The sequence below is a fragment of the Nerophis lumbriciformis genome, linkage group LG19 (genome assembly GCF_033978685.3).
Source record: "Nerophis lumbriciformis linkage group LG19, RoL_Nlum_v2.1, whole genome shotgun sequence".
Classification (NCBI taxonomy): domain Eukaryota; kingdom Metazoa; phylum Chordata; class Actinopteri; order Syngnathiformes; family Syngnathidae; genus Nerophis; species Nerophis lumbriciformis.
In genome coordinates, this window is record NC_084566.2 from 5,167,288 (window position 1) to 5,194,914 (window position 27,627).

Genomic DNA, 27,627 nt, shown 5'->3' on the forward strand with positions numbered 1-27,627 from the left:
TCCCACTGGGGTGAGTTTTTCCTTGCCCGTATGTGGGCTTTGTACCGAGGATGTCGTTGTGGCTTGTGCAGCCCTTTGAGACACTTGTGATTTAGGGCTATATAAATAAAGATTGATTGATTGATTGAACGTGCCTGGTATGTTAACGTAACATATTATGGTAAGAGTCATTCAAATAACTATAACATATAGAACATGCTATACGTTTACCAAACAATCTGTCACTCCTAATGGCTAAATCCCATGAAATCTTATACGTCTAGTCTCTTGCGTGAATGAGCTAAATAATATTATACGATATTTTACGGTAATGTGTTAATAATTTCACATATAAGTCCCTCCTGAGTATAAGTCGCACCCCCGGCCAAACTATGAAAAAAACTGCGACTTATAGTCCGAAAAATACGGTACTTATAACTAATAACAGATTTGTTTAAATATACGTACAACATTTGTTAGCCTATTTAAAAAACTATATATACATCATTGCTAATGAAATTAATCATGACATCATAAATATGATTATGTCATACTGACCACGCCCCTAGCCACCCCTCACCCGTACATACAGTATATAGAGGCAATCTGGGGGAAACCCTGCTACATACAACCAGAATGTCACACTGAGGATAAATTATTAAGAAAACTATAAAAATAAATTGTGTGTTTGCTGAGTCGTTATGTTTGTCTGTTGGTTAGTTAGCAGGCGACTTTCTTGCTTATAGAAAATGATAATACATGATAGCAGTAAAAAAAAAAATCCTGTATTGGTAACTGATTACTGTGATATACATAATGTACTCATTTAATAAATAAATACAATGACAATATGACAGTACCCCCCCCCTAGTTTTCTAAGGGCCCTCCAATCTGGGTTGGCGCCACCAATGGTCCAGTTTTGGTCGGTAGGGATAGGCTTAGGAACCCCTGATTTAAAGCCCTGTAGTGATTGTATTATAGAGACATAAAAACGGATACTGCAACACATAAATAAGCTTGTGAGCAGAAAATATCATCTGCGGCAGAGATTAGGCATCAGTAAAATGTTTATAAGGCTTTGAGTCATTTTCAGTAACAACAATAAAAAGAGACGGTATGCAGGCTCGGAAAACAACTATAATCACAGCTGCATGAAATATGACAGTAATGGTATGAGGACAAGAATACAAATATTACCTGGGATTAGGGATGTATATTGTTATTCATTATTAATACCGGTATTTATCGGTACCCTTATCAGTACTACACGCAATTTGTGTAAATGAAGATGTGAAAAAATGCTTTTTTTATTTTCATTTTTATAAGCACAAGAGGTTGTACAGAAGCAAAATCATGTAACATCTCACAGAAGGAAAGTATCTCATCAACCCCTGCTTTTTAAGTCAACTATGTGTGTAGTGCAACGCAGTTGTTGTCTCATCATTCAATTCAAAATCAATAAATAAAAAAAACAACATCTCTATTAATCCCTCAAGGGGCAATTCATTTTGGCCAGGAGGTTGTTGTGGTTCATATGGCCCACAATGAATGGTCAATAAAACACACATCAGACAACGACACGGAACTTAGAATGGATAATAATATAAAATAGCCCACTGTATAAGTAATGATCATCTACAAATCACATTGCTTTAGGAATGAAAAATAAAGAAAATGATAAAAAGAACCCTATGAAGAATTGAAGTTATCTTGAAAAGACCACACAAATCCATCACTATTTTTCTATTCAATACAATTACACTCTGTATATCCAGCCATTATTTTCCTACTGCTTGTCCCTTTAATAATATTTAAAATAATAGTAATAACGTAATAAATAATAAAGTTAAATAATATATATATGTATGGTATTCATGTGCAGAGCACAGGCATTTTACAGGATCTCTCATATAAAATATATAAGTCAATAAAATCAATTAGCATGATAGGAATAGTTATTTGTGTTAATGTTGTACACGGACCTAATTGAGCGACGGACTGGAAGCCAACTGAAAGTTGGAAAATGTATGTCTCTGTTGAGCGTGTATTATATGAATAAAAAGACAAGAGTGATTTTTTTAAAAGGTAACTTTTTTGAGTGGATTAATATTGGCCTATGATTACTGAATGGTTTAGAGCAGTGTTTTTCAACCTTTCTTGAGCCAAGGCACATTTTTTTCATTAAAAAAATACGGAGGCACACAACCAGCAGAAAACGTTAACAAATGAAACTTCAGCAGGTTGTCATGCTTTATTTTGAGTTTCTTGTTGTTTTCCTGTGTGTAGTGTTTTAGTTCCTGTCTTGCACTGTTATTTTGGTGGCTCTTCCTGTTTCGTTGACGTTTTCCTGTAGCAGCTTCACGCCTTCCTTTGAGTGCTATTGCATGACCTGCTTTCTATTGGCAAACAAGACTATTTCAGTTGTGCGGACGCTTTCCTTCTTTGTGGGGACATTGTTGATTGTCATGTCATGTACACACTGTAAGTCTTTGCTGTCGTCCAGCATTCTGTTTTTGTTTACTTTGTAGCCAGTTCAGTTTTACCTTCATTTTGCAAAGCCATCCCTATGCTTCATTGCCTTTTCCTTTTTGTTTTGTTCATTTTTGGTTTAAGTGTTAGATACCTTTTTACCTGCACGCCGTCTCCCGCCGTGCTCTGCATATTGGGATCACGACAAACTATCCTTGACGCGTTCCGACTTCTACAAAGCAATTAACTACCTGCTGCCACCAGTGTTGGGTTAGTTACTGAAAACCAGTAACTAGTTACAGTTACTAGTTACTTTATTTCAAAAGTAACTCAGTTACTAACTCAGTTACTTACACCAAAAAGTAATGCGTTACTGTGAAAAGTAACTATTTAGTTACTTCTTTTTTTTTTAAAGCTCCCATTAATGCCCTTTTTGCCTTCATTTCAGTACTGTTATTGCACTGGAGAATAATACAATCTGTTGATCAACTTGACATGCATTTTTATTTTCCTTTTAACATAATTAATGAAAAACAGTGCAACATAAAAAGGCATTCCTCCTTTCTTTAAACTTGGACCAATGACCATTAATAAAAAACAAGTTTAAGTGCAACATAAGAAGAAACATCATCTTCCTTGAAACATAGGTAGTGAAATAAAGCCTGACATCTGGAGTGATGCTGCTGTCTTCCACACTTGGAACCATGGATTGTAGAATCCTTGTTTTCAGTGGCAGGATCATTGACACAGATGGTGAAGTTTAAGTGCTCAGTAGAGATGTAACACTTTTGAGGGGTTTAAGCACCTAGAGGACCTCATCTGCCACTCTCACATCATCATCAGACAGGGTGACATTTGTCTTCAGGGTGTTGTGGGTCAATGCAGAGTATATAGCTGCCTGCTGCTCCAACATATCATAAGTGGAGTTCCACCTCGTTGGGACATCATGTATGAGCAGGCAGCTTTAGCATTTCTTGCTTTGTCTTAAGCACATGAGCAGCTGTTGTGCTTGGGTGGAAGTAAGAAACCTTCCTGATCCTCCCAAAGAGGCGCTCCATCCTATTGACTGAGATTCCCTTCTGTGATGCCAAATTCACTACATGTGCAAAGCACCTATCTGTGGTCCCAGTCCTGCCTCATTCTCTGTAATTATTTGATTTTTGGCATTATCACGTGTGACTGGGATATCTTTATCTTCCATTCCTCCACTGCTTGTGTCAGTACCTGCGCAAGGTGACTCTCGTAGAGGGGGCGTGTCTTCTCATCTCCCAGTCTGCTGTGATGAAGTGAGCGCTTATAGTTCCGCTGGACGTCCAGCCGTCTGTCATGAGCGCAACAGCTGATGCTCGGGATAAAATTCATCCACAACTTTTTTCTTCTCCTGCTCATAAAGATCTGGCACAATCTTATTGCTGAAGTGGGTGCGCGACGGGATGTCGTAACGTGGTTCAAGCACGTTATCAGCATGTGTTTAAAACCCACGTTTTGCACAACCGAATCTGCACTTATAAACACACCGATTCAATGGCGCTGGGCGTTCAAGCTCCTCCGTTATTGCGCTCGCCATGACCACGCTGTGTGTGGACTGAACGTGCCAACAACTTTTTTTTTTTGTTTCATATATCAAACCGCGGATCAAACCTCCCCTGCGCGATAACAACACACAACAACAGAAGTCAGTCATGTTTTCGTCTACCGTAAAGCAGTTCGTCTGCCGTAAACAGCAATGTTGTGACACTCTTAAACAGGACAATACTGCCATCTACTGTACATGTATATGTGACAATAACATCTAGGGCTTTAAGAGAGTGCAGTGCACAACTGTGCACACAACAAGGAGACGAAGCAGAATGCATCATCAGAGAGGGTGTTCAGCATGGTTAGAAAAATAGTGACAGAGAATAGAACAAGGATGGACAATTCAACCTTTAACTCAACAATGAGTAGATGAGTGTTATGTGTGTGTATATGTGTAAATAAATGAACACTGAAATTCAAGTATTTCTCTTATTCATATATATATATATATATATATATATATATATATATATATATATATATATATATTTATAAAAAATAAAATAAATATGTACATATATATATATATATATATATATATATGTACATATTTATTTTATTTTATATATATATATATATATATATATAATAAAATAAATACATATATATATATATATATATATATATATATATATATATATATATGTAGCTCGAATTAATTGAAAGTCAAGTATTTATTATATATATATATATATATATATATATATATGAAATACTTGACTTGGTGAATTCTAGCTGTAAATTTACTCCTCCCCTCTTAACCACCCCACCCCCACCGACCTCCCGAAATCGGAGGTCTCAAGGTTGGCAAGTATGTCCTGGACCGACCCAATAAGTAATTGGTACTAAAAAATACCGGTACAGTGTAAACATCCCTCCTTTATTATCAAACTTATTTTATATATGTCCTGTCTAGTAGATGATCATATCTGCTTTAGAAAAGAGAAGTGTTGGATACTTCTCTTGTTGCCTTTTTTGACTTTATGAAATGGATATATTTAGTCTTTGACTGGAGCAGGAGAGGATAGAGATAAGAAAATGAAGGGGAACAACAAGAACTTACTTGGGATACTTTGCGGACCACATCTCCACTGACGACCAGTCCTTGGACAAAAGACCGAGCAGCCACAAACGTGCGAGTGACCTTCAACTTCAGATCACGAGGTGTCTCCCCGAAAGGGCGAAGCGTCTCCAGCTGTTTGGATACACACTCCAGGTAGTCGTCCCCTGTTGTCAACGAGATCATTTAACACCAACGTTGCTTTAGTCCAGGAAACATTCCATCTTCTGAAAAGTTTACCTATGGAATACTGCCTGTTTGCATGGAAGAAGAGTTTCTCTAAAAGCCGGCCCCAGAACTCATTCAGCGCTTCTTCCAGGTTGATGTTGGAGCCGCGACAGTAGAGCCTCAAATCTGTGTAGAGGTCGGTGAACACTTGGGAATTCTGAAGGTAGAACAAGCCCCAGGTGGAGGTGAACGTCTCCTGTAGAGCGACGGCAGAGCTGTTCAGCAACTCCAGGAAATAACCTAAAAGAAAAGTAGAGCCGTTAGCCCGTTGTCCAAATAAGGAATGAGTTGCCTTTCTTACATAACATCTTCAAATGTTAAGTCCGTCCTGACCCTTCTGCATTATCTAAGCAGCCTTGTGAGATCCGCTGTCCTGCTCACCGACTCCCGAAAAAACACTCCTGCCTTGCCCTGCATTAGTAAACTAAAACAAAAACAATTGTCTAGTTGGGGGTCATTGATTTATGCTGAAAACCCCCACGTCTGTTAACTTAGTTTTGATGTTGCTACGACATTCTGGCTCTATCGTCACTTAAACCAGGGGTGTCCATTACGTGGATGGCGAGCTGGCGGTGGATGGCGGAGGGTGTGTCAGTCCATGGCCAGCCAGGCATTAAAAAAATAGACCTAAAAATGAGCGATCATCAATCTTCACCAAGACGTCACTTTGGTCACTTACGTGACATTCACGGCACCCGAGGGTCTTGTGAGATGACGCTGGCTGCTGCCAGATCATTATTAAGAAAAAATGACCGACATGAAGGCGAGAAACACTTTTTATTTCAACAGACTCTTGCGCCGTATCTGCCGTCAAAACTCTAAAGACCGACCGCACAGTTCCTGTCTTCACAATAAAAGCGCTGCTTCATCCTGCCTGCGCTAACAAAATAAGAGTCTCAGGAAGCTAGCGCACACAAGCTAGCGAGCTACGGAGTTTGCCGCCAATGTATTTCTTGTAAAGTGTATAAAAAGGACTATGGAGGCTGGACAAACAAAAAGCAAGCACTTTCATGTGGTATTGGACAGAAAGGACGACTTTTTTCTCCTCCATTTGAAAATGTGGACGTTATCATCACTACTGTCTGATTCCAATCAATGCAAGTCATCAGAATCAGGTCATACACCAACTTATATTCTTGTGTTCATGAAAGAAAGGAATGTTAAACATGCTCGTATTATCATTTAACACCTTTAACTTGTTAACAAAAACCTCTCTTTCATAAATAAATCAATATAAATGATGTATATCAGGGGTCGGGAACTTTTTTGGCTGAAAGAGCCATGAAAGTCAAATAATTTAAAATGTATTTCCTTGAGAGCCATATCATATTTTTTAACACTGAATACAACTCAATGCGTGCATTTTTAAGTAAGACCAACATTTTTAGAGTATAATAAGTCTCTTATTCTTTTTAATAACATTGTTAATCTGAAGCTAACCAATAATAAATAAAATACTTCTTACCATTAATGTGACTTCTTGAACAGGTGCGGTAGAAAACGGATGGATGGATTAAAATGCATGAGAATGTTTTATATTTTGTACGTTATTTTTAACACTGATTACCAGCGGAATTATTCATTACTTATCATGTTAAGCAATGTCAGCTAAGATTTATCTGAGAGCCAGATGCAGTCATCAAAAGAGCCACATCTGGCTCTAGAGCCATAGGTTCCCTACCCCTGATGTATATGAATGAAGTACATTCCCTCCACTTGGTCTCGCCTGCAGAAAAAGTGTGGGCACCCCTGACTTAAACGATTTCCTTGCATGACCTGAGCACCACACAAGACTTTAGCAAACCCCATGGAAACCACAACTGTGTTTTGCTTTTTCTTTGGCATTAACAAAAGTGTACCAGTGAACTGTGAACCAGAAAATTCCACCAGGGTTCCTGGTAAAGCGATTGAATTCACATTACTAAAAGAATGAACTCAAATTCAATTCCGAGTTTAAAAAGAAGAAAAGCAAAGCAATAACGATGGCGATATGGTCGAAAATCTATAACACGATTAATATTGCAGCCTCCTGCGATAACGATACGTATCACGATATATTATGTGGTAAATAAATAATAATAGAACCATTTCAAAACAGGCACAAAGGCTCCACATTTAGCTGCTGACATGCGGGAACAAAACTATTATTAATCTACTCGTTAATTTACGGTTAATAGTTGGTTACTTCCTGTTGTGACATGGTTCTACCTACACTTCTGTTCAACATAGCACACCATTTATGTTGGCATAGCTTAGCTCCAAGTTCCACATTTACACCATCAAGGCACGACCTCACTCTCTCGGTCTGCGTCAACGTTTCACCATTTTTCTTCGCTTGATATAGTTTGTAGTTTGATCATGTCTAAATCAGACTCAGAGAGACTAGCCCAGGGGTCGGCAACCTTTACCAGTCAAAGAGCCATTTTGACCAGTTTCACAAATCAAAGAAATCAATGGGAGCTACAAAATTCTTTTGAAATTTTAAATGAAATGACACTGCATAAAAAGTTTTATCTTCGCTTTGTGCTATGTATAAACCAAGGGTTTCGAGTTTTGTATGATTGGCGCTTGACAGCGTCATACTTGTCAACCTCCCAATTTTTCCAGCATACTACGAATTTCAAGGCAACTATTCTCTCGAACGTGCCGTGACGGTACAGCATTTAGCGCCCACTACAACCATCGTGCCGGCCCAGCCACACGTGGTATGGTACTTCTGGTTGCTCACGTTAATGACAGCAAGACATACTTGGTCAACAACCACACAGGTTACACTGACGGTGGTGGTATAAACTTTAACACTCTTACTAATAATGCGCCACACTGTGAACCCACACCAAACAAGAATGACAAACACATTTCGGGAGAACATCTGCACCTTAACACAACATAAACACAACAGAACAAATACCCAGAATCCCATGAAGCCCTGACTCTTCCGGGCTACATTATACACCCCGCTACCAAACCCCGCCCACATCAACTGACGCACGGTGGGGGTGGGGCGGTTTGGTGGTTGCAGGGGTGTATAATGTAGCCCGGAAGAGTCAGGGCTGCATGGGATTCTGGGTATTTGTTATGTTGTGTTTATGTTGTGTTAAGGTGCAGATGTTCTCCCGAAATGTGTTTGTCATTCTTGTTTGGTTTTGGTTCAAAGTGTGGCGCATTATTAGTAAGAATGTTAAAGTTATTTTATATGGCCACCGTCAGTGTAACCTGTGTGGCTGTTGACCAAGTATGCCTTGCTGTCACTTACGTGTGCAAGTAGGAAATGCATACAACAAAAGACTAGGCTGGCATGCTGTTTGTACGGATTGTAGAGGGTGCTGAATGCTGTACCATCATTGCACACCCTTATTATTATTATTGTTAGGGTGAAAATCGAAGAATATTAATCCCGGGAGTTTTCTGCGAGAGGCACTGAAATCCGGAAATCTCCCGGGAAAATTGGGAGGTTCGGTAAGTATGCAGCTGAGCCGCATCAGAGTGATCAAAGAGCCGCATGCGGCTCCGGAGCCGCGGGTTGCCGACCCCTGGACTAGCCCATGTACTTGCTGTAAAGCAGCCGCAATACAGCCAAAACGCTGCTGCTCGAGTCCTGAAAAGAACCAAGAAATATGACCACATTCGTCCAGTGCTGAGGTCACTTCCTGTTACTCAGAGAAGACTTTAAAACAACTTTGCTTGTCTACAAGTCTTTTCATGGTCTTGTGCCAAAGTCCATCTCTGACATGTTAGAACCATATGAACCATCTCCAGCTTGGAGAACCTCAAAAACATTGGAATCGTCTTCAAGGAGACATGAGACAGGCCTCAACTTTGGCAATGCTCAACTGCGGGCTGAAAACACTTTTGTTTAATTTAAGTTTAATGAAGTTTTTTTTTAATCTACACTATTTGACTGATTTTAATTTTAATTATGATTTTATTAGCAGATTGCACAGTACAGTACATATTCCGTACAATTGACCACTAAATGGTAACGCCCCAATAAGTTTTTCAACTTGTTTTAGTCGGGGTCCACAATAACCAATTCATGGTACAAATATATACTATCATCATAATACAGTCATCACACAAGTTAATCATCAGAGTATATACATTGAATTATATACCAAATTATATACCCAGGAGGGTTTGGTTGATATCAACACTTCAGTCATCAACAATTGCATCATCAGAGAAATGGACATTGAATCAGTGTAGGTCTGACTTGGTAGGATATGTACAGCGAGCAGAGAACATAGTGAGTTCAGATAGCATAAGAACAAGTATATACATTAGAAATACATTTGATTATTTACATTTGGTTATTTACAATCCGGGGAGGTGGGATGTGGAAGGGGGAGGGTGTTAGTCAAGGGTTGAAGTTGCCTGGAGGTGTTGTTTTAGTGCGGTTTTGAATGAGGATAGAGATGCACTTTCTTTTACACCTGTTGGAGAAAGTGCATGATTATCTCTATGATTATTTTATATTTGTCTTCGTGTGGTAATTTTCTATAAAGCACTTGTGAATTGTGTTCTACGAATAAACTTGCCTTGCTCACATTAGTTTTGGGCTCTACCACCAATTTGGGTCTCAATCCAATACCAGGTAGTTACATGAGATATGATGGCTATATTTGATAATAAATACTGTAATTGTAAAAACTCAAATATTTTATGGAACTTGTGCGTCACTTAGTGAAGTCATGGACGTAAGATTGCATTCATGGTATCTGCTACAAGTTTGAATGTTTTATTAAATGTGTAACATGGTGGACACTAAGACCCAGGGCACCAGGTTGGAAACAAGCGGCGCCCCACGATACACATGTAATCTTCATTATACTGTCATGGCGGCGACAATCTGAAAGAGGCAAAAAACTGTGCACAAGTCTGCCTTTTATTTGTTTTCACAAAACTAGCAGTGTGTCGCTAACAGGCGTTTCTTCTTCACTCCCAGACCAGGTGTAGCCCACACTACAGTTCACTACACAATGGCTTCATGTAACAATTGCACACTTCTCTTAGAGAGGTTGTCTCTGCTAGTGGGAAGTGTCCACATGTTTGAACAGAACCATGAAATACATGTACAAAACCCAAAAGCAGTGAAGTTGTCACGTTGTGTAAATGGTAAATTAAAAGAGAATACAATGATTTGCAAATCCTTTTCAACTTATATTCAAATTGAATAGACTGCAAAGACAAGATATGTAATGTTCACACTGAGAAACTTGTTTTTATTTTGCAAATAATCATGAACTTAGAATTTAATGGTTGCAACACATTGCAAAAAAGTTGTCACAGGGGCATTTTTACCACTGTGTTACATGGCCTTTTCTTTTAACAACACTCAGTAAACGTTTGGGAACTGAGGAGACACATTTTTGAAGTGGAATTATTTCCCATTCTTGCTTGATGTACAGCTTAAGTTGTTCAAGAGTCTCCCTTCTGCTATTTTAGGCTTCATATTGCACCACACATTTTCAATGGGATACAGGTCTGGACTACAGGCAGGCCAGTCTAGTACCCACACTCTTGTACTACGAAGCCCCGCTGTTGTAACATGTGGCTTGGCATTGTATTGCTGAAATAAGCAGGGGCGTCCATGATAACGTTGCTTAGATGGCAACATATGTTGCTCCAAAACCTGTATGTACCTTTCAGCATTAATGGTGCCTTCACAGATGTGTAAGTTACCCATGCCTTGTGCACTAATACACCCCCATACCGTCACAGATGCTGACTCTTCAACTTTGCGCCTAGAACAATCCGGATGGTTCTTTTCTTCTTTGGTCCGGAGGACACGACGTCCGCAGTTTCCAAAGACAAATTGAAAGACAAGATATGTAACGTTGGAACTGGAAAACTTTATTTTTTGCAAATATTAGCTCATTTGGAATTTGATGCCTGCAACATGTTTCAAAAAAAGCTGGCACAAGTGGCAAAAAAGACTGAGAACTGGCACATGTCACGGCGCAGGCTCGAACCCGCTTTTCCCCGGCTGCTGGGTCTGGCAGCGCGCCCAGAGACGCCCTTGCTCGCGCTGGGCGTAGCACGCCCACGCAGCAACAAGGACGCAGGCAATGAGGAATCAGCGCACCTGGGACTAATGAGAGGGAGCGGCATGAAGACCAGCGGACCCGAGGAACCTTTGCCAGAACGTAGCCTATCTTCCCAGTCAGCATCACTTCTGGCATCCCTCCCTGTCTTCCGCAGTGCCTTCCCCGTTTGATCGAGTATTGCTTCTCGATTGCCTTCCCCGATCCTTGACCCCTGCTCGGACACGGACATTGTTGCCTCTCTCTACCCCTCGACTGCTTGCCTCCCCACGGACTGCCTCTTCGCCTTGCCCCCTTTGGTTCGACAAAGGATTCATCCAACCCGCACAGACAACAACCCCTGGTAACATTCATATTGTTAATTCAGCACATTGTCCTCACACGTTCACTTGAAGTAGCATACACATCCTATACACTCATCAAAGGTTTAAATAAACCTGTAAAACCACAGTACTGCCGTGGTGTTGCCTCCTTCCCTCCGCCGTGCAAAACAACACAAGTGGCAAAAAAGACTGAGAAAGTTGAGGAATGCTCATCAGACACTTATTTGGAACATCCCACAGGTGAACAGGCTAATTTGGAACAGGTGGGTGCCATGATTGGGTATAAAAGCAGCTTCCATGAAATGCTCAGTCATTCACAAACAAGGATGGGGCGAGGGTCACCACTTTGTCAACAAATGCGTGAGCAAACAATTTGAGAACAACATTTCTCAACCAGCTATTGCAAGGAATTTAGGGATTTCACCATCTACGGTCTGTATAATCATAAAAAGGTTCAGAGAATCTGGAGAAATCACTGCACATAAGCGATGATATTACAAACTTTGGATCCGTCAGGCAGTACTGCATCAAAAAGTGACATCAGTGTGTAAAGGATATCACCACATGGGCTCAGGAACACTTCAGAAAACCACTGTCAGTAACTACAGTTGGTCGCTACATCTGTAAGTGTAAGTTAAAACTCTACTATGCTAAGCCAAAGCTATTTATCAACAACACCCAGAAACGCTTCGCTGGGCCCGAGCTCATCTAAGATGGACTGATGCAAAATGGAAAAGTGTTCTGTGGTCTGACAAGTCCACATTTCAATTTGTTTTGGCAAACTGTGGACGTCATGTCCTCCGGACCAAAGAGGAAAAGAACCATCCGGATTGTTCTTGGCGCGAAGTTGAAAAGCCAGCGTCTGTGATGGTATGGGGGTGTATTAGTGCCCAAGGCATGGGTAACTTTCACATCTGTGAAGGCACCATTAATGCTGAAAGGTACATACAGATTTTGGAGCAACATATGTTGCCATCCAAGCAACGTTATCATGGACGCCCCTGCTTATTTCAGCAAGACAATGCCAAGCCACGTGTTACAACAGCGTGGCTTCATAGTAAAAGAGTGTGGGTACTAGACTGGCCTGCCTGTAGTCCAGACCTGTCTCCCATTGAAAATGTGTGGCGCTTTATGAAGCCTAAAATAGCAGAAGGGAGACTGTTGAACAACTTAAGCTGTACATCAAGCAAGAATGGGAAAGAATTCCACTTCAAAAATGTGTCTCCTCAGTTCCCAAAAGTTTACTGAGTGTTGTTAAAAGGAAAGGCAATGTAACACAGTGGTAAAAATGCCCCTCTGACAACTTTTTTGCAATGTGTTGCTGCCATTAAATTCTAAATGAATGATTATTTGCAAAAAATAACCATGTTTCTCAGTGTGAACATTAAATATCTTGTCTTTGCAGTCTATTCAATTGAATATAAGTTGAAAAGGATTTGCAAATCTTTGTATTCTGTTTTTATTGACCATTTACACAACGTGACAACTTCACTGCTTTTGGGTTTTGTAGAAATCATGGACACGCCAGTTAGCGCATTAGAAAGTGTGAACAAGACAGTAAATGTAGGCTGCACTCTGTTGTACTCGGCCTGCTAGCGTGGTTAGTTCTAAGCAGCCAGCTCACCGCCGTCCCCTGGAGAGCAGCCGAGTTAGCAGTTTTACAGGGAAATCTAACAAAATACCACTTTTGGCCAGAAAAAGAGCGGTTCAATAGCAGACATCTGCTTATCATGTGTCCAGGGAGTTACTTCCTCAGCCTGTAAACACTAGCAAAAACAAATAAAAATGTTTCTAAAGTAAAAAATATTAATCGTTACTATCGACATGTGTATTGATCCGCCAACTTTTGTTTACATTCAAGAGGTCTCGCTTGCATTTAGCGTATCCTCCTTGGGTGTGTATTGGAGCATGTTTAGCTATTGCTGGACCTCCAGGGCTAATGTGAGGGATGGAAGAAACATACTTTATGTGACGCCATGGAGGCGATAATTGCTGACTTAGAAGTGGCTTTGCACTGTGGAGGGACATTAGCCGCTAGCGAGCACACTACATTGCATTGAGGACGCGTTTGTTTGCTTGCTGCTGTCAAATTTGCTGGCATGTCTCATCAAAATGCATTATCACGATTAGGTATACCGGTACTATTATAGTAGTAGTATATTACTGTTATTACAACACAGTTATTACTGTTATTACATCAGTTATCACAGTTATAACTGTTATTACATCACTGTTATTACTATTATTACATCAGTTATCACAGTTATTACTGTTATTACATCACTGTTATTACCATTATTACATCAGTTATCACAGTTATTACTGTTATTACATCACTGTTATTACTATTATTACGTCAGTTATCAGTTATTACTGTTATTACATCACTGTTATTACTATTATTACATCAGTCATCACAGTTATTACTGTTATTACAGCACAGTTTTTTTTATAACAGTTGTTACTGTCATTACATCAGTTATCACAGTTATTACATCACAGTTATCACAGTTAATACTGTTATTACAACACAGTTATCAGTTATTACTGTTATTACAGCACAGTTATCACAGTTATTACTGTTATTACATCATCACAGTTATTACTGTTATTACAACGCAGTTATCAGTTATTACTGTTATTATAATGATAAATGATAAATGGGTTGTACTTGTATAGCGCTTTTCTACCTTCAAGGTACTCAAAGCGCTTTGACACTACTTCCACATTCACCCATTCACACACACATTCACACACTGATGGAGGGAGCTGCCATGCAAGGCGCTAACCAGCAGCCATCAGGAGCAAGGGTGAAGTGTCTTGCTCAGGACACAACGGACATGACGAGGTTGGTACTAGGTGGGGATTGAACCAGGGACCCTCGGGTCGCGCACGGCCACTCTTCCACTGCGCCAGCACAGTTATTACTGTTATTACATCATCACAGTTATTACTGTTATTACATCACTGTTATTACTATCATTACATCAGTTATCACAGTTATTACTGTTATTACATCACTGTTATTACTATTATTACATCAGTTATCAGTTATTACTGTTATTACATCACTGTTATTACTATTATTACATCAGTCATCACAGTTATTACTGTTATTACAGCACAGTTGTTACTGTCATTACATCAGTTATCACAGTTATTACAGCACAGTTATCACAGTTAATACTGTTATTACAACACAGTTATCAGTTATTACTGTTATTACAGCACAGTTATTACTGTTATTACAGCACAGTTATCACAGTTATTATTATTACATCATCACAGTTATTACTGTTATTACAACACAGTTATCAGTTATTACTGTTATTACATCACAGTTATTACTGTTATTACAGCACAGTTATCACAGTTATTACATCATCACAGTTATTACTGTTATTACAGCACAGTTATCACTGTTATTACATCATCACAGTTATTACTGTTATTACAGCACAGTTATCACAGTTATTACTGTTATTACATCATCACAGTTATTACTGTTATTACAGCACAGTTATCACAGTTATTACTGTTATTACATTATCACAGTTATTACTGTTATTACAGGACAGTTTTTATCACAGTTATTACTGTTATTACCTCATCACAGTTATTACTATTACAGCACAGTTATCACAGTTATTACTCTTATTACAGCATAGTTATCACTGTTATTACTGTTATTACAGCACAGTTATCAGCTATAAATGATAAGCTATCACAGTTATTACATCACAGTTATCACAGTTATTACTGTTGTTACAGCACAGTTATCAGTTATTACTGTTATTACAGCACATTTATTACTTCAGTTATCAAAGTTCTCACTGTTATTACAGCACAGTTAATACTGTTATAACAGCACAGTTACCAGTTATTACGGTTATTACAGCACAGTTATCACAGTTATTACTGTTATTACATCATCAGTTATTACTGTTATTACAGCACAGCTATCACAGTTATTACTGTTATTACATCATCACAGTTATTACTGTTATTACAGCAGTTTTTTTAATCACAGTTATTACTGTTACTACATCATCACAGTTATTACTGTTATTACAGCATAGTTATCACAGTTCTCACTGTTATTACAGCACAGTTATTATCGTTATTACATCAGTTATCACATCAGTTATCACAGTTATTACTGTTATTACAGCACAGTTATTACTGTTATTACAGCACAGTTATCAGTTATTACTGTTATTACAACACAGTTGTCAACGTTCTCTTTGTTATTACAGCACAGTTAATACTGTTATTACAGCACAGTTAATACTGTTATTACAGCACAGTTAATACTGTTATTGCTGTTATTACATCATCACAGTTATTACTGTTATTACAGCACAGTTATTACTGTTATTACAGCACAGTTTTTACTGTTATTACAGCACAGTTATTACTGTTATTACAGCACAGTTATTACTGTTATTACTGTTATTACAACACAGTTGTCAACGTTCTCACTGTTATTACAGCACAGTTATTACTGTTATTACAGCACAGTTAGTACTGTTGTTACAGCACAGTTATTACTGTTATTACAGCACAGTTATTACTGTTATTACAGCACAGTTTTTACTGTTATTACAGCACAGTTATTACTGTTATTACAGCACAGTTAGTACTGTTATTACAGCACAGTTATCAGTTATTACTGTTATTACAGCACAGTTATTATCGTTATGACATCAGTTATCACATCAGTTATCACAGTTATTACTGTTATTACAGCACAGTTATTACTGTTATTACTGTTATTACAGCACAGTTATTATTGTGATTACATCACTTGGTGAGACAAACACAGACATATAGAGCCACTCCTCTTTGCATCCTGTGGTTTGAGGACATGTCCTTTGCTTGCCCCTTGACCCCACCTGTCACTCAACCATCTGACGTGGGTCAGCCACGGTTGGTGCAAGACAGGAACATGCAGAGAAGCGCCTGTGTTTTCTCCAACACCAGACTACAGAAGGCACAGCATTGATGTTAATGCCCACTGGACATGGTGGCTGCAGCAGGTTCCATTTAGACAAATATGACTCTACAGGCAGAAAGGATTGCTAAGCACTAGTGATGGGCATCATGGCCATAAATGGATTTTATTTCCATTCTGAAAGTTCTAACCTAATTCATCACAATTTGATCTGCACTTACTGTACATTCTGAAAATGTTCCAAATGTGTTCTCAAATACTAATGCACTTTGTTATTTTCTCTTCATCATAAACAAAGTTGGACAGTTTAAACTTTCTCAAACATTTTGAAATAATAAAGGAATTGCATGGCCTAAAATGTCTTTTGCAGCCTCCTGTGACAACCACATATATCCATCCATCCATCCATTTTCTACCGCTTATTCCCTTTGGGGTCGCGGGGGGCGCTGGAGCCTATCTCAGCTACAATCGGGCGGAAGGCGGGGTACACCCTGGACAAGTCGCCACCTCATCGCAGACCACATATATCATGATGTATTATTTGGTACCCAAATGATCATTGAATTATTTCTAAACAGGTTACAAAGACTCAGAATTTTGCTGCTGATTTTTGCAATAAATTCTAGGCCCTTTTCCATTGCTGGAACTTTTTCAGGAACTTCCCCACTTAAAGTTCCTCTTGTGTTTCCACCAAAACCTACCCGAGTAGATTTAGTTCTTTATGAACCTTTCGGAGTTCCTCCTAGTGAGGTGGTACTTTTCCAAGTGACCAGGAACCTTTTTGGGGGGGCGTGCTGAGCTGTCTATCGCTGATTGGTTGAACACATTTAAGGGCGTTCCTAAAACTTGTTGTTCAAACACGCGACCGCCATTGGAATATACTTGTTTATTTCTTATTTCTTGTGTTTCTATGACAACAAACTTGAGAGAAAGAAGAACAAAATGCAGGAACTTTAGTGGGGCATCAGTGGATCAGTGGAACTATCTTGCAGTGTTTTACTCAGCCATAGTCTTTGAATTATAGGAAGTTTAATGTTGTTCATTATTTTTTGCAAACGTCATTTTAATACGCGAAGCTACGAGAAGTGCACGGACTCTTTACAGAAGAGTATGAAGCCGGACTCGAAGCCACGACCTGCCCAGTCCCTGGAAAATGCTTCTGGGCTGAGTCCACACCGACTCGGCCCACAAATCTGCGTTGCATTATGTGCAGAACACAATAAGATGGAGCTGCAGCTACAGCCTAACAACAATCCCCCTCTCCAGCCAACCACTAGTGCTTGCTCGCCACAGGAAGCTAACACCCAAATAGAGTTATGGTTGCTCACAGAAGGGATGCTACGCTATATGTGCAACGACGAAGAACCATAAAAACAATATTGCAAATACAAACCCCGTTTCCATATGAGTTGGGAAATTGTGTTAGATGTAAATATAAACGGAATACAATGATTTGCAAATCCTTTTCAACCCATATTCAGTTGAATATGCTACAAAGACAACATATTTGATGTTCAAACTCATAAACATTTTTTTTTTTTGCAAATAATCATTAACTTTAGAATTTGATGCCAGCAACACGTGACAAAGAAGTTGGGAAAGGTGGCAATAAATACTGATAAAGTTGAGGAATGCTCATCAAAGACTTATATGGAACATCCCACAGGTGAACAGGCAAATTGGGAACAGGTGGGTGCCATGATTGGGTATAAAAGTAGATTCCATGAAATGCTCAGTCATTCACAAACAAGGATGGGGCGAGGGTCACCACTTTGTCAACAAATGGCATGAGTAACTTACACATCTGTGAAGGCGCCATTAATGCTGAAAGGTACATACAGGTTTTGGAGCAACATATGTTGCCATCCAAGCAACGTTACCATGGACGCCCCTGCTTATTTCAGCAAGACAATGTGTTACGTGTTACATCAACATGGCTTCATAGTAAAAGAGTGCGGGTGTAACGTCGGGGTCGCATCGTGATGCGGGTGTTGTTCTCCCAAGGATGCAGACGGCTTCGGACACAGCTTGCAGGTAGGAAAATTATTTATTGAAAATATAAATCGTACAGGGAACAAACAAAAGACGTGCACGTAGCACAAAAGGCAAAAACAAAAGGGCTAGCGTGGGAGCTAGCAAGCCAAAAAATGGCATAGCGTGAAAAGCTAGCGGGAATCAAAGTAGTCGTTATCAGTTGTATGGGAACAAACTAGAAAGCCAGACCGAGTGAGGCCAGGCCAAAGACTAAATAGCCCTCTGATTAGTGCCCGGGCAACAGCTAACCAGAGGCAGGTGCGTACAATCTGCCGTCATGGCAACAGAAACAAACGAAACTCAAGGTGTTGAAAACACATGTGACTCAAACATAAACAAACTATGATCCGGGCAGCGGATCATAGCAGCGGGTACTAGACTGGCCTGCCTGTAGTCCAGACCTGTCTCCCATTGAAAATGTGTGGCGCATTATGAAGCCTAAAATACCACAACGGAGACCCCCGGACTGTTGAACAACTTAAGCTGTACATCAAGCAAGAATGGGAAAGAATTCCATTTCAAAAATGTGTCTCCTCAGTTCCCAAACGTTTACTGAGTGTTGTTAAAAGGAAAGGCCATGTAACACAGTGGTGAACATGCCCTTCCCCAACTACTTTGGCACGTGTTGCAGCCATGAAATTCTAAGTTAATTATTATTTGCAAAAAAAAAAAGTTTATGAGTTTGAACATCAAATATCTTGTCTTTGTGGTGCATTCAATTGAATATGGGTTGAAAAGGATTTGCAAATAATTTTATTCCGTTTATATTTACATCTAACACAATATCCCAACTCATATGGAAACGGGATTTGTACATTAAGGGTCTGCTTTACTAAGATCCGAATACCGCGCGCTAAACAACGTGTACTAGGGTTGTATAGTATACCGGTACTAGAAAAGTACCGCAATACTAAGGAATCGTATTTGGTACTATACCGCCTCTAAAAAGTACAGGCCCCGCCCCTTTTTTTTAAACGGGCATGAGGCGTGTCGTCGTCATGACATTGCTGGTTTTACGAGCAGAGGAGCATGTTGGGCAGCGCACACACACGGAGTACTTACAAGCAGACACAGCGTGTAGACAGAAAAGGGAGAATGGACGCAGTTTGGTCTAAAAACTAAAGATTATGGTGAAGTTATAACACTGAAACACCCTCAGCTAGCTAGCTACTTCTAAATCACTAATCCTCGTCTCCATGGCGACAAATAAAGTATGATTCTTACAAATAATAATAATAATAATAATGGATTAGGTTTATATAGCGCTTTTCCAGACACTCAAAGCGCTTCACAGAAAAGTGAGAACCCATCATTCATTCACACCTGGTGGTGGTAAGCTACTTTCGTAGCCACAGCTGCCCTGGGGTAGACTGATGGAAGCGTGGATGCCAGTTTGCGCCTACGGCCCCTCCGACAACCACCATTCATCATTCATTCAAGTATTAGGACGAAGAATAGCTAAACATGCTTCACTACACACCGAAGGAGGATACAGTAGCACACCGGCGTCACAATTTAAACAAATGCCATGGGTGGATCTACACCTGACATCCACTGTAATGATACCAAGTACAGGAGCGTATCTAGTCGATACTACCATATTTTTCAGAGTATAAGTCGCTCTGGAGTATAAGTCGCACCGGCCGAAAATGCACAACAAAGAAGGAAAAAAACATATATAAGTCGCACTAGACTATAAGTTGCATTTTTGGGGGACAATTTTTTGATAAAAGCCAACACCAAGAATAGACATTTGAAAGGCAATTTAAAATAAATAAAGAATAGTGAACAACAGGCTGAATAAGTGTACCTTATATGAGGCATAAATAACCAACTGAGAATGTGCCTGGTATGTTAACGTAACATATTATGGTAAGAGTCATTCAAATAACTATAACATATAGAACATGCTATACGTTTACCAAACAATCTGTCACTCCTAATCGCTAAATCCCATGAAATCTTATGTCTAGTCTCTTACGTGAATGAGCTAAATAATATTATTTGATATTTTACGGTAATGTGTTAATCATTTCACACATGAGTCGCTCCTGAGTATAAGTTGCACCCCCGGCCAAACTATGAAAAAAACTGCGACTTATAGTCCGAAAAATACGGTACTATGATTACACCAATATTTTTGTATCGTCACAAAATCTTTTTTCCTCTTTTTAAAATTTATGTTTATAAACTCAGGAAATATGTCCCTGGACACATGAGGACTTTGAATATGACCAATGTATGATCCTGTAACTACTTGGTATTGGATCGATACCTAAATGTGTGGTATCATCCAAAACTAAGGTAAAGTATCAAACAACAGAAGAATAAGTGATTATTACATTTTAACAGAAGTGTAGCTATAACATGTTAAAATAAGCAGATATTAACAGTAAATGAACAAGTAGATTAATAATCAATTTTTACAGTTTGTCCCTCATAATGTAGACAAAATAATACAATGATAAATGACACAATATGTCAGCATATGTCAGCAGACTAATTAGGAGTCTTTGTTTGTTTACTTACGACTACGTTTGTAAAAGACAAGTTGTCTAGTATGTTCACTATTTCATTTAAGGACTAAATTACAATAATAAACATATGTTTAATGTACCCTAAGATTTTTTGTTACAATAAAGACAATAATGACATTTTTATTTAGAAAAGTATCAAAATACATTTTGGTACCAGAACCGGTACCAATTTATTGGTATTAGGACAACCATAGCGTGTACTATGAGTGCGCGTGACTGCGTGTGATCTACCAAGACTGCGTGTACAATTGAAAAGTGGTGCAAAGCGCCTTATTTTGAATGAGGATTTTACGTGTGTTAATTGTGGCTTTTTACCAAGTAGACAATCATTTTCTGCACATTCATGTCATCGTGCTCCTTCCTGTGTGCCATGTGTTGAACCGGCAGCAAACATCCATCATTTGTAACAACTTTTCCGAATCGCAATCAGGACAACAGAATCATATGCACACTGACGCCTGTTTCTGTGTGCGAGGCTGTGGATCGCATCACCAGCGCATTCCTGCGTCAAACACCAGAAAATGCACAATTAAAGACGTATTTTTGTGTTGGAGATATGTTACAGCAGGGGTCACCAACCTTTTTGAAACCAAGAGCTACTTCTTGGGTACTGATTAATGGGAAGGGCTACCAGTTTGATACACACTTAAATAAATTGCCAGAAATAGCCAATTTGCTCAATTTACCTTTAACTCTATGTTATTATTAATATTCAATGATATTTATCTTTGGAGAAACACTGATCATCTTAATGATTTCTCACAATATATATATATAGAAACAGATAAATATCAATATGCAACACTTTATTTTTATATTTTCTCTAAGTGCACATTTTTCAAATTTAACATTTTCAAATGATCACTTCTAAGACAGTCTTGTGAAATCACAATATCCCATTTTAACTAGCTAGCCACTAACATTTTTTAACAAATCATGAATTACTCTGCACCATGTTTGTACAAATAATAACTCATGTAAAATACAAAAGTCAACTCTCAAATTTTTGAATAAATCATGTCACACTTTGAACTGGACACCAAATCTGTTATCTGTTTCTTTGTCAGTTAGTGAAGACCAAGTCTTTAAAATATTTTCTTGGATTTTCAAATTCTATTTGAGTTTTGTGTCTCTTAGAATTAAAAATGTCGAGCAAAGCGAGACCAGCTTGCTAGTAAATAAATACAATTTAAAAAATAGAGGCAGCTCACTGATAAGTGCTGCTATTTGAGCTATTTTTAGAACAGGCCAGCGGGCTACTCATCTGGTACTTACAGGCTACCTGGTGCTCGCGGGCACCGCGTTGGTGACCCCTGTGTTACAGCAATATATTTACAAAATTTAAAAAAAACTAACCACATTAAAAAAAAGCAGTCAGCCTCTCAGGTCAGCTATACAATTATAAAAGGAAATTGCTGAATAGACAATATGTCTATAATTTATCATTTCTGTTAGTGCACAACTTTGACACACACAAGTAGGACCCTGTAGCCGTGTGTGGAACTGTAAGTTTGCATGTCCTCGTGCTTAATAAAACGCAAAATAGTGCTCGCAAAATAAATCACATTGCACGTGCTAAATACTTATATTTGCATTTTCTACTTCCAGTATTGTGGGCATTTTAATGATCAGCATATATTTTGCATGATAATAAAGACAGAGACGCCTTATTCTCCTCACTTAACAGACACAATCCACTTTGCACACGTTTAGTAGATCAGCTTTGCGTGTGCTATCAAGTTTGCACGTGTTTTAGTACACACAAACCTCTAGTAAGGCCCTAAGTGGCTAATTGCAATCATGCCTTTGGGACATTATTGCAAAGTACTGCATGTATGGTTTCTAATGACGTTACAATATCTGTTTAACAAAAGTCTCTTGGGTGGATGACGAGTTAAATATCCTGGTTCCATCACAAACCAGGGCAGATCTTAGTAAACGGTATCAACATGTCGACTTCCTCGCCGCCCTTGAGACCAAGTGAATAATGATGGTCATTAGTATGACACAAAGAGGCTGTCAAATGTGCAGCTGCATGTTTTGTTTTTTTTGCAGCAGGATGACCTTTCTTACAGTACATCCTTGCGTTTGTGCTCACAGGGTACATACAGGTAGAATCTTTTGTGCTTACACTCCTGCAATCCCCTTTCATCGTGGAAGAACCAGCCACCACGCTGCAGGGAAGGAGTGACGGCAGTCTAATTTTGTTTTTCCTAACCTTTTGGTGAACAGAGGATGCATGGAGAGTAAACTACAGCTGGGAAGTTTGAGTCGTCCTAAGGACTGACTCATCATATCATTGTTCTTTGATATTATATTTCCTTTTTCCGCACTATTTTGACTGAACCATTTAAATGTGCATAAAGCAAGGGTGTCAAACTCATTTTAGCTCGGGGCCGCACTGGTAAAATCATGGCATAATAATGTAAAAATAAAGACAACTTCAAAATTGTTTTCTTTGTTTCTTTGGCCAAAAATAGAACAAGCACAGTCTGAAAATGTAAACATTACAAATAATCCTCTTGGTAAAAAACTTCAAGTTAGTTGAACATTCTGAGGAATAAATTGGTGCCGTTTCAAAAACATCAGGAAGAACACAAAGAACTCAGACTCAGTGTTTTTACAAAGCCATTCAACTTTAAACATGTCCTGTTTAGTATTCTCTTGTTGGCAGTTCATTAAAGATGTGTTTGGAAAAGCAATCATGGTGACATCCGCAACTGCCCCAACACATTCATTTGTCAATACTTGCTGTACATATGTACCAAGTCAGACCTACACTGTTCCAATGTCAATTTCTCTGATGATGCATTTGTTGACTGAAGTGTTGATACCAACCAAACTTAACCCCCCCCTCCATATCCCACACCCCGGATTGTACATAATGTAAATAATTCAATTCATATACTGTGATGATTATCTTGTGTGATGACTGTATTATGAAAATAGTATATATCTGTGTCATGAATCAATTTAAGTGGACCCCGACTTAAACAAGTTGAAAAACTTATTCGGGTGTTACCATTTAGTGGTCAATTGTACGGAATATGTACTTCACTGTGCAATCTACTAATAAAAGTTTCAATCAATCAATCAATCAGTCATCATTTAAATATTACAACTACAAGATAATCAAAACAATTATCAAAATGACACCATAATAGGCGAATTAAAGGTAACATAACTACAAACTTAACTAATGAGAACATGGCAGATTTAAGCATAAAACAAAACAGAACAAACAACAAATGTAGAAACACACATTTTTACAATAGAGTTCAGGGTGCACATCGCGGTGTCAACAAATTGCAAGCGTTGCACGGAACTCTAACTACTTCAAAGATGTTGGACAAGTTGACTTAAGTCTTACCGTTCCGTTATTTTATCCGTTGAGTGGATAATTTACAATTAAAGAAGGTATTGCGTGTCATTACAGCATTAGTCTGCTGCCAGCCACAACAGGAGCAGCTGATTGCTTGCACCTGCCCTAAATGGAGTAGCGGCAGCCAATCCAGAGGGCGCTTAAGGTCAGCTGACGCGTCATCTTTCAACTGATGTGTGACGTGGGTTACACTTGAATTGCTATTGCGACATCCAGTGGACACATTTAGAACAGCAGTTTCTTTCATGAAAAATTGCAGCTAATTTTTATACTTGGCAAAGTCATCTCGCGGGCCGCATTACACCTGTTGGCGGGCCTGATACCTCTGACACCCCCGGTATAAAGTCTGTAGAAACACGAATATACTTCACAGTAGTCAGTCCACTGCTTGCCTGCAGTCAGACAGGGTCATAGTAGCAGCATGGTCTGGGGTTGTACGAATGAAGATAATGAAGGTATAAATTCCTACATGTACTGTGAAGTACACCATAGACCTGCTCTTCTGCAGCACCCCCTTTGCACAGTCGTCAAGATGCTCTTGTCTTACCTCAGTGACAAGACATGAAATGGTGGCATTGATGTTACTTCAGCTGTCAAGGCTGGAGCTGATTCTGTGTTCACCCAACATAGAGATGAAGTGATGGAGGCTGCTCATTGTATCTAGAATAGAATCTTATATAGTAGCCTTAGTTATAAGTTGGAAAGTTTGCCAGATTTAGAAGACTAATAGTCTAATGCAGGGCTATTCAATTGGCGGTTCGGGGGCCCAATCGATGACACCATACTGACCCCCGAGTTCAGTTCAAAACCCTGGAGACCAACAATCCATTTTCTACCACTTATTCCCTTCTGGTCGCGGGGGGCGCTGGAGCCTATCTCAGCTACAATCGGGCGGAAGGCGGTGTACACACTGGACACCTCATCACAGAGCCAACACAGATAGACAGACAACATTCACACTCACATTCACACACTAGGGCCAATTTAGTGTTGCCAATCAACCTATCCCCAGGTGCATGTCTTTGGAGGTGGAAGGAAGCCGGAGTACCCGGAGGGAACCCACGCAGTCACGGGGAGAACATGCAAACTCCACACAGAAAGATCCCGAGGCTGGGATTGAACCCAGGACTACTCAGGACCTTCGTATTGTGAGGCACATGCACTAACCTCTATACCACCCTGCTGCCCTGGAGACCAACAGTTTTTCAGCAAATTCCTAAAAACACCAGAGTGCTCCAGTTGTACAGTATAGGGCAGGGGTCGGCAACCTTTACCAGTCAAAGAGCCATTTTGACCAGTTTCACAAATTCAAGAAAACAATGGGAGCCACAAAAATCTTTTGAACTTTAAAATGAAATAACACTGCATACAATTGTTTTTTGTTGCTTTGTGCTATGTATAATCCCAGGGTCTCAGACACGCGGCCCACACATTAATATGAAATTTGAATGTTAGTGCGGCCCGCAATTTTTATATGAATGGCGCTTGACAGCGTCATACTTGTCAACCCTCCCGATTTTACCGTTAGACCACGAATTTCAAGGCAACTATTCTTTGGAACGTGCCGTGAAGGTACAGCATTTAGCGCCCACTACAACCAGCGTGCCGGTCTAGCCACACGTTGTATGGGGCTTCTGCTTGCTCACACAAGCGACAGCAAGGCATACTTGGTCAACAACCACACAGGTTACACTGATGGTGGAGGTATAAAAAACTTAAACACTCTTACTAATAATGCGCCACACTGTGAACCCACATCAAACAAACATCTGCATCGTAACACAACAGAACAAATACCCAGAATCCCATGCAGCCCTAACTTTTCCGGGCTACTTTACACCCCCCCCCGCTACCAAACCCCGCCCACCTCAACCAACGCACGGAGGGGGGCGGGGTTTGGTGGTAGCAGGGGTGTATAATGTAGCCCGGAAGAGTCAGGGCTGCATGGGATTCTGGGTATTTGTTCTGTTGTGTTTATGTTGTGTTAAGGTGCAGATGTTCTCCCGAAATGTGTTTGTCATTCTTGTTTGGTTTTGGTTCAAAGTGTGGCGCATTATTAGTAAGAGTCTTAAAATTGTTTTATATGGCCACCGTCAGTGTAACCTGTGTGGCTGTGGACCAAGTATGCCTTGCTGTCACCTACGTGTGCAAGCAGAAGATGTATATAACAAAAGGCTGGGCTGGCACGCTATATGTACAGATTGTTGAGGGCGCTAAATGCTGTACCATCATGGCACGCCCTTATTATTATTGTTAGGGTGAAAATCGGAGAATATTAATCCCGGGAGTTTTCTGCGAGAGGCACCGAAATTCGGAAATCTCCCGGGAATATCGGGAGGGTCGTCAAGTATGCAGCTGAGCCGCATCAGAGTGATCAAAGAGCCGCATGCGGCTCCGAAGCCGCGGGTTGCCGACCCCTGGTATAGGGGAACTTGGACCACTAAAAACACATTGGCAGCAGACCCTGGCATTGACATTTTAACATTCCTATCAAACATAGAAAACTGGGGTTCAAACTTGTGATTTACATGAAGGCACCCCTTTAAAGGGGAACTGCACTTTTTGGGGAATTTTACCTATCGTTCACAATCATTATGACGGACGTTTTATTTATTTCTTGCTTTCTAACATTTAAAAAATCGACTCGTTTATGTGGCTAGCAATGCAGCTAATGGGAGCATTTAATTCTACCTCGAAATCACTTTACAATGCATTCATCAATACTTTATTTACATTCTGTAACCTGTATGTGTTTATATATATATATATATATATATATATATATATATATATATATATACATATATATATATATATATATATATATATATATATATATATATATATATATATATATATATATATATATATTAGGGCTGCAACAACTAATCGATTAAATCGATGAAAATCGATTATGAAAATAGTTGGCGATTAATTTAGTCATCGATTCGTTGGAACTATGCTGTGCGCATGCGCGGAAGCTTTTAAAAATTTTTTTTTTATAAACCTTTATTTATAAACTGCAACATTTACAAAGAG

The 27,627-nt window shown here is 39.4% G+C and overlaps 1 protein-coding gene across 2 annotated transcripts in view; it reads right to left on the minus strand.

Annotated features, from left to right (window-relative positions):
- gpc1b (glypican 1b) overlaps positions 1-27,627 on the minus strand; it is a 283,841-nt gene that overhangs the window by 60,620 nt on the left and 195,594 nt on the right. For both annotated transcript variants that reach the window (XM_061979660.2, XM_061979659.2), the window contains 2 exons: positions 5,327-5,554; positions 5,090-5,253 (listed from right to left, as the gene is read on the minus strand). In XM_061979660.2, coding sequence (XP_061835644.1) covers positions 5,090-5,253; positions 5,327-5,554 — 392 coding nt within the window. The remainder of the gene's footprint in view (positions 1-5,089; positions 5,254-5,326; positions 5,555-27,627) is intronic.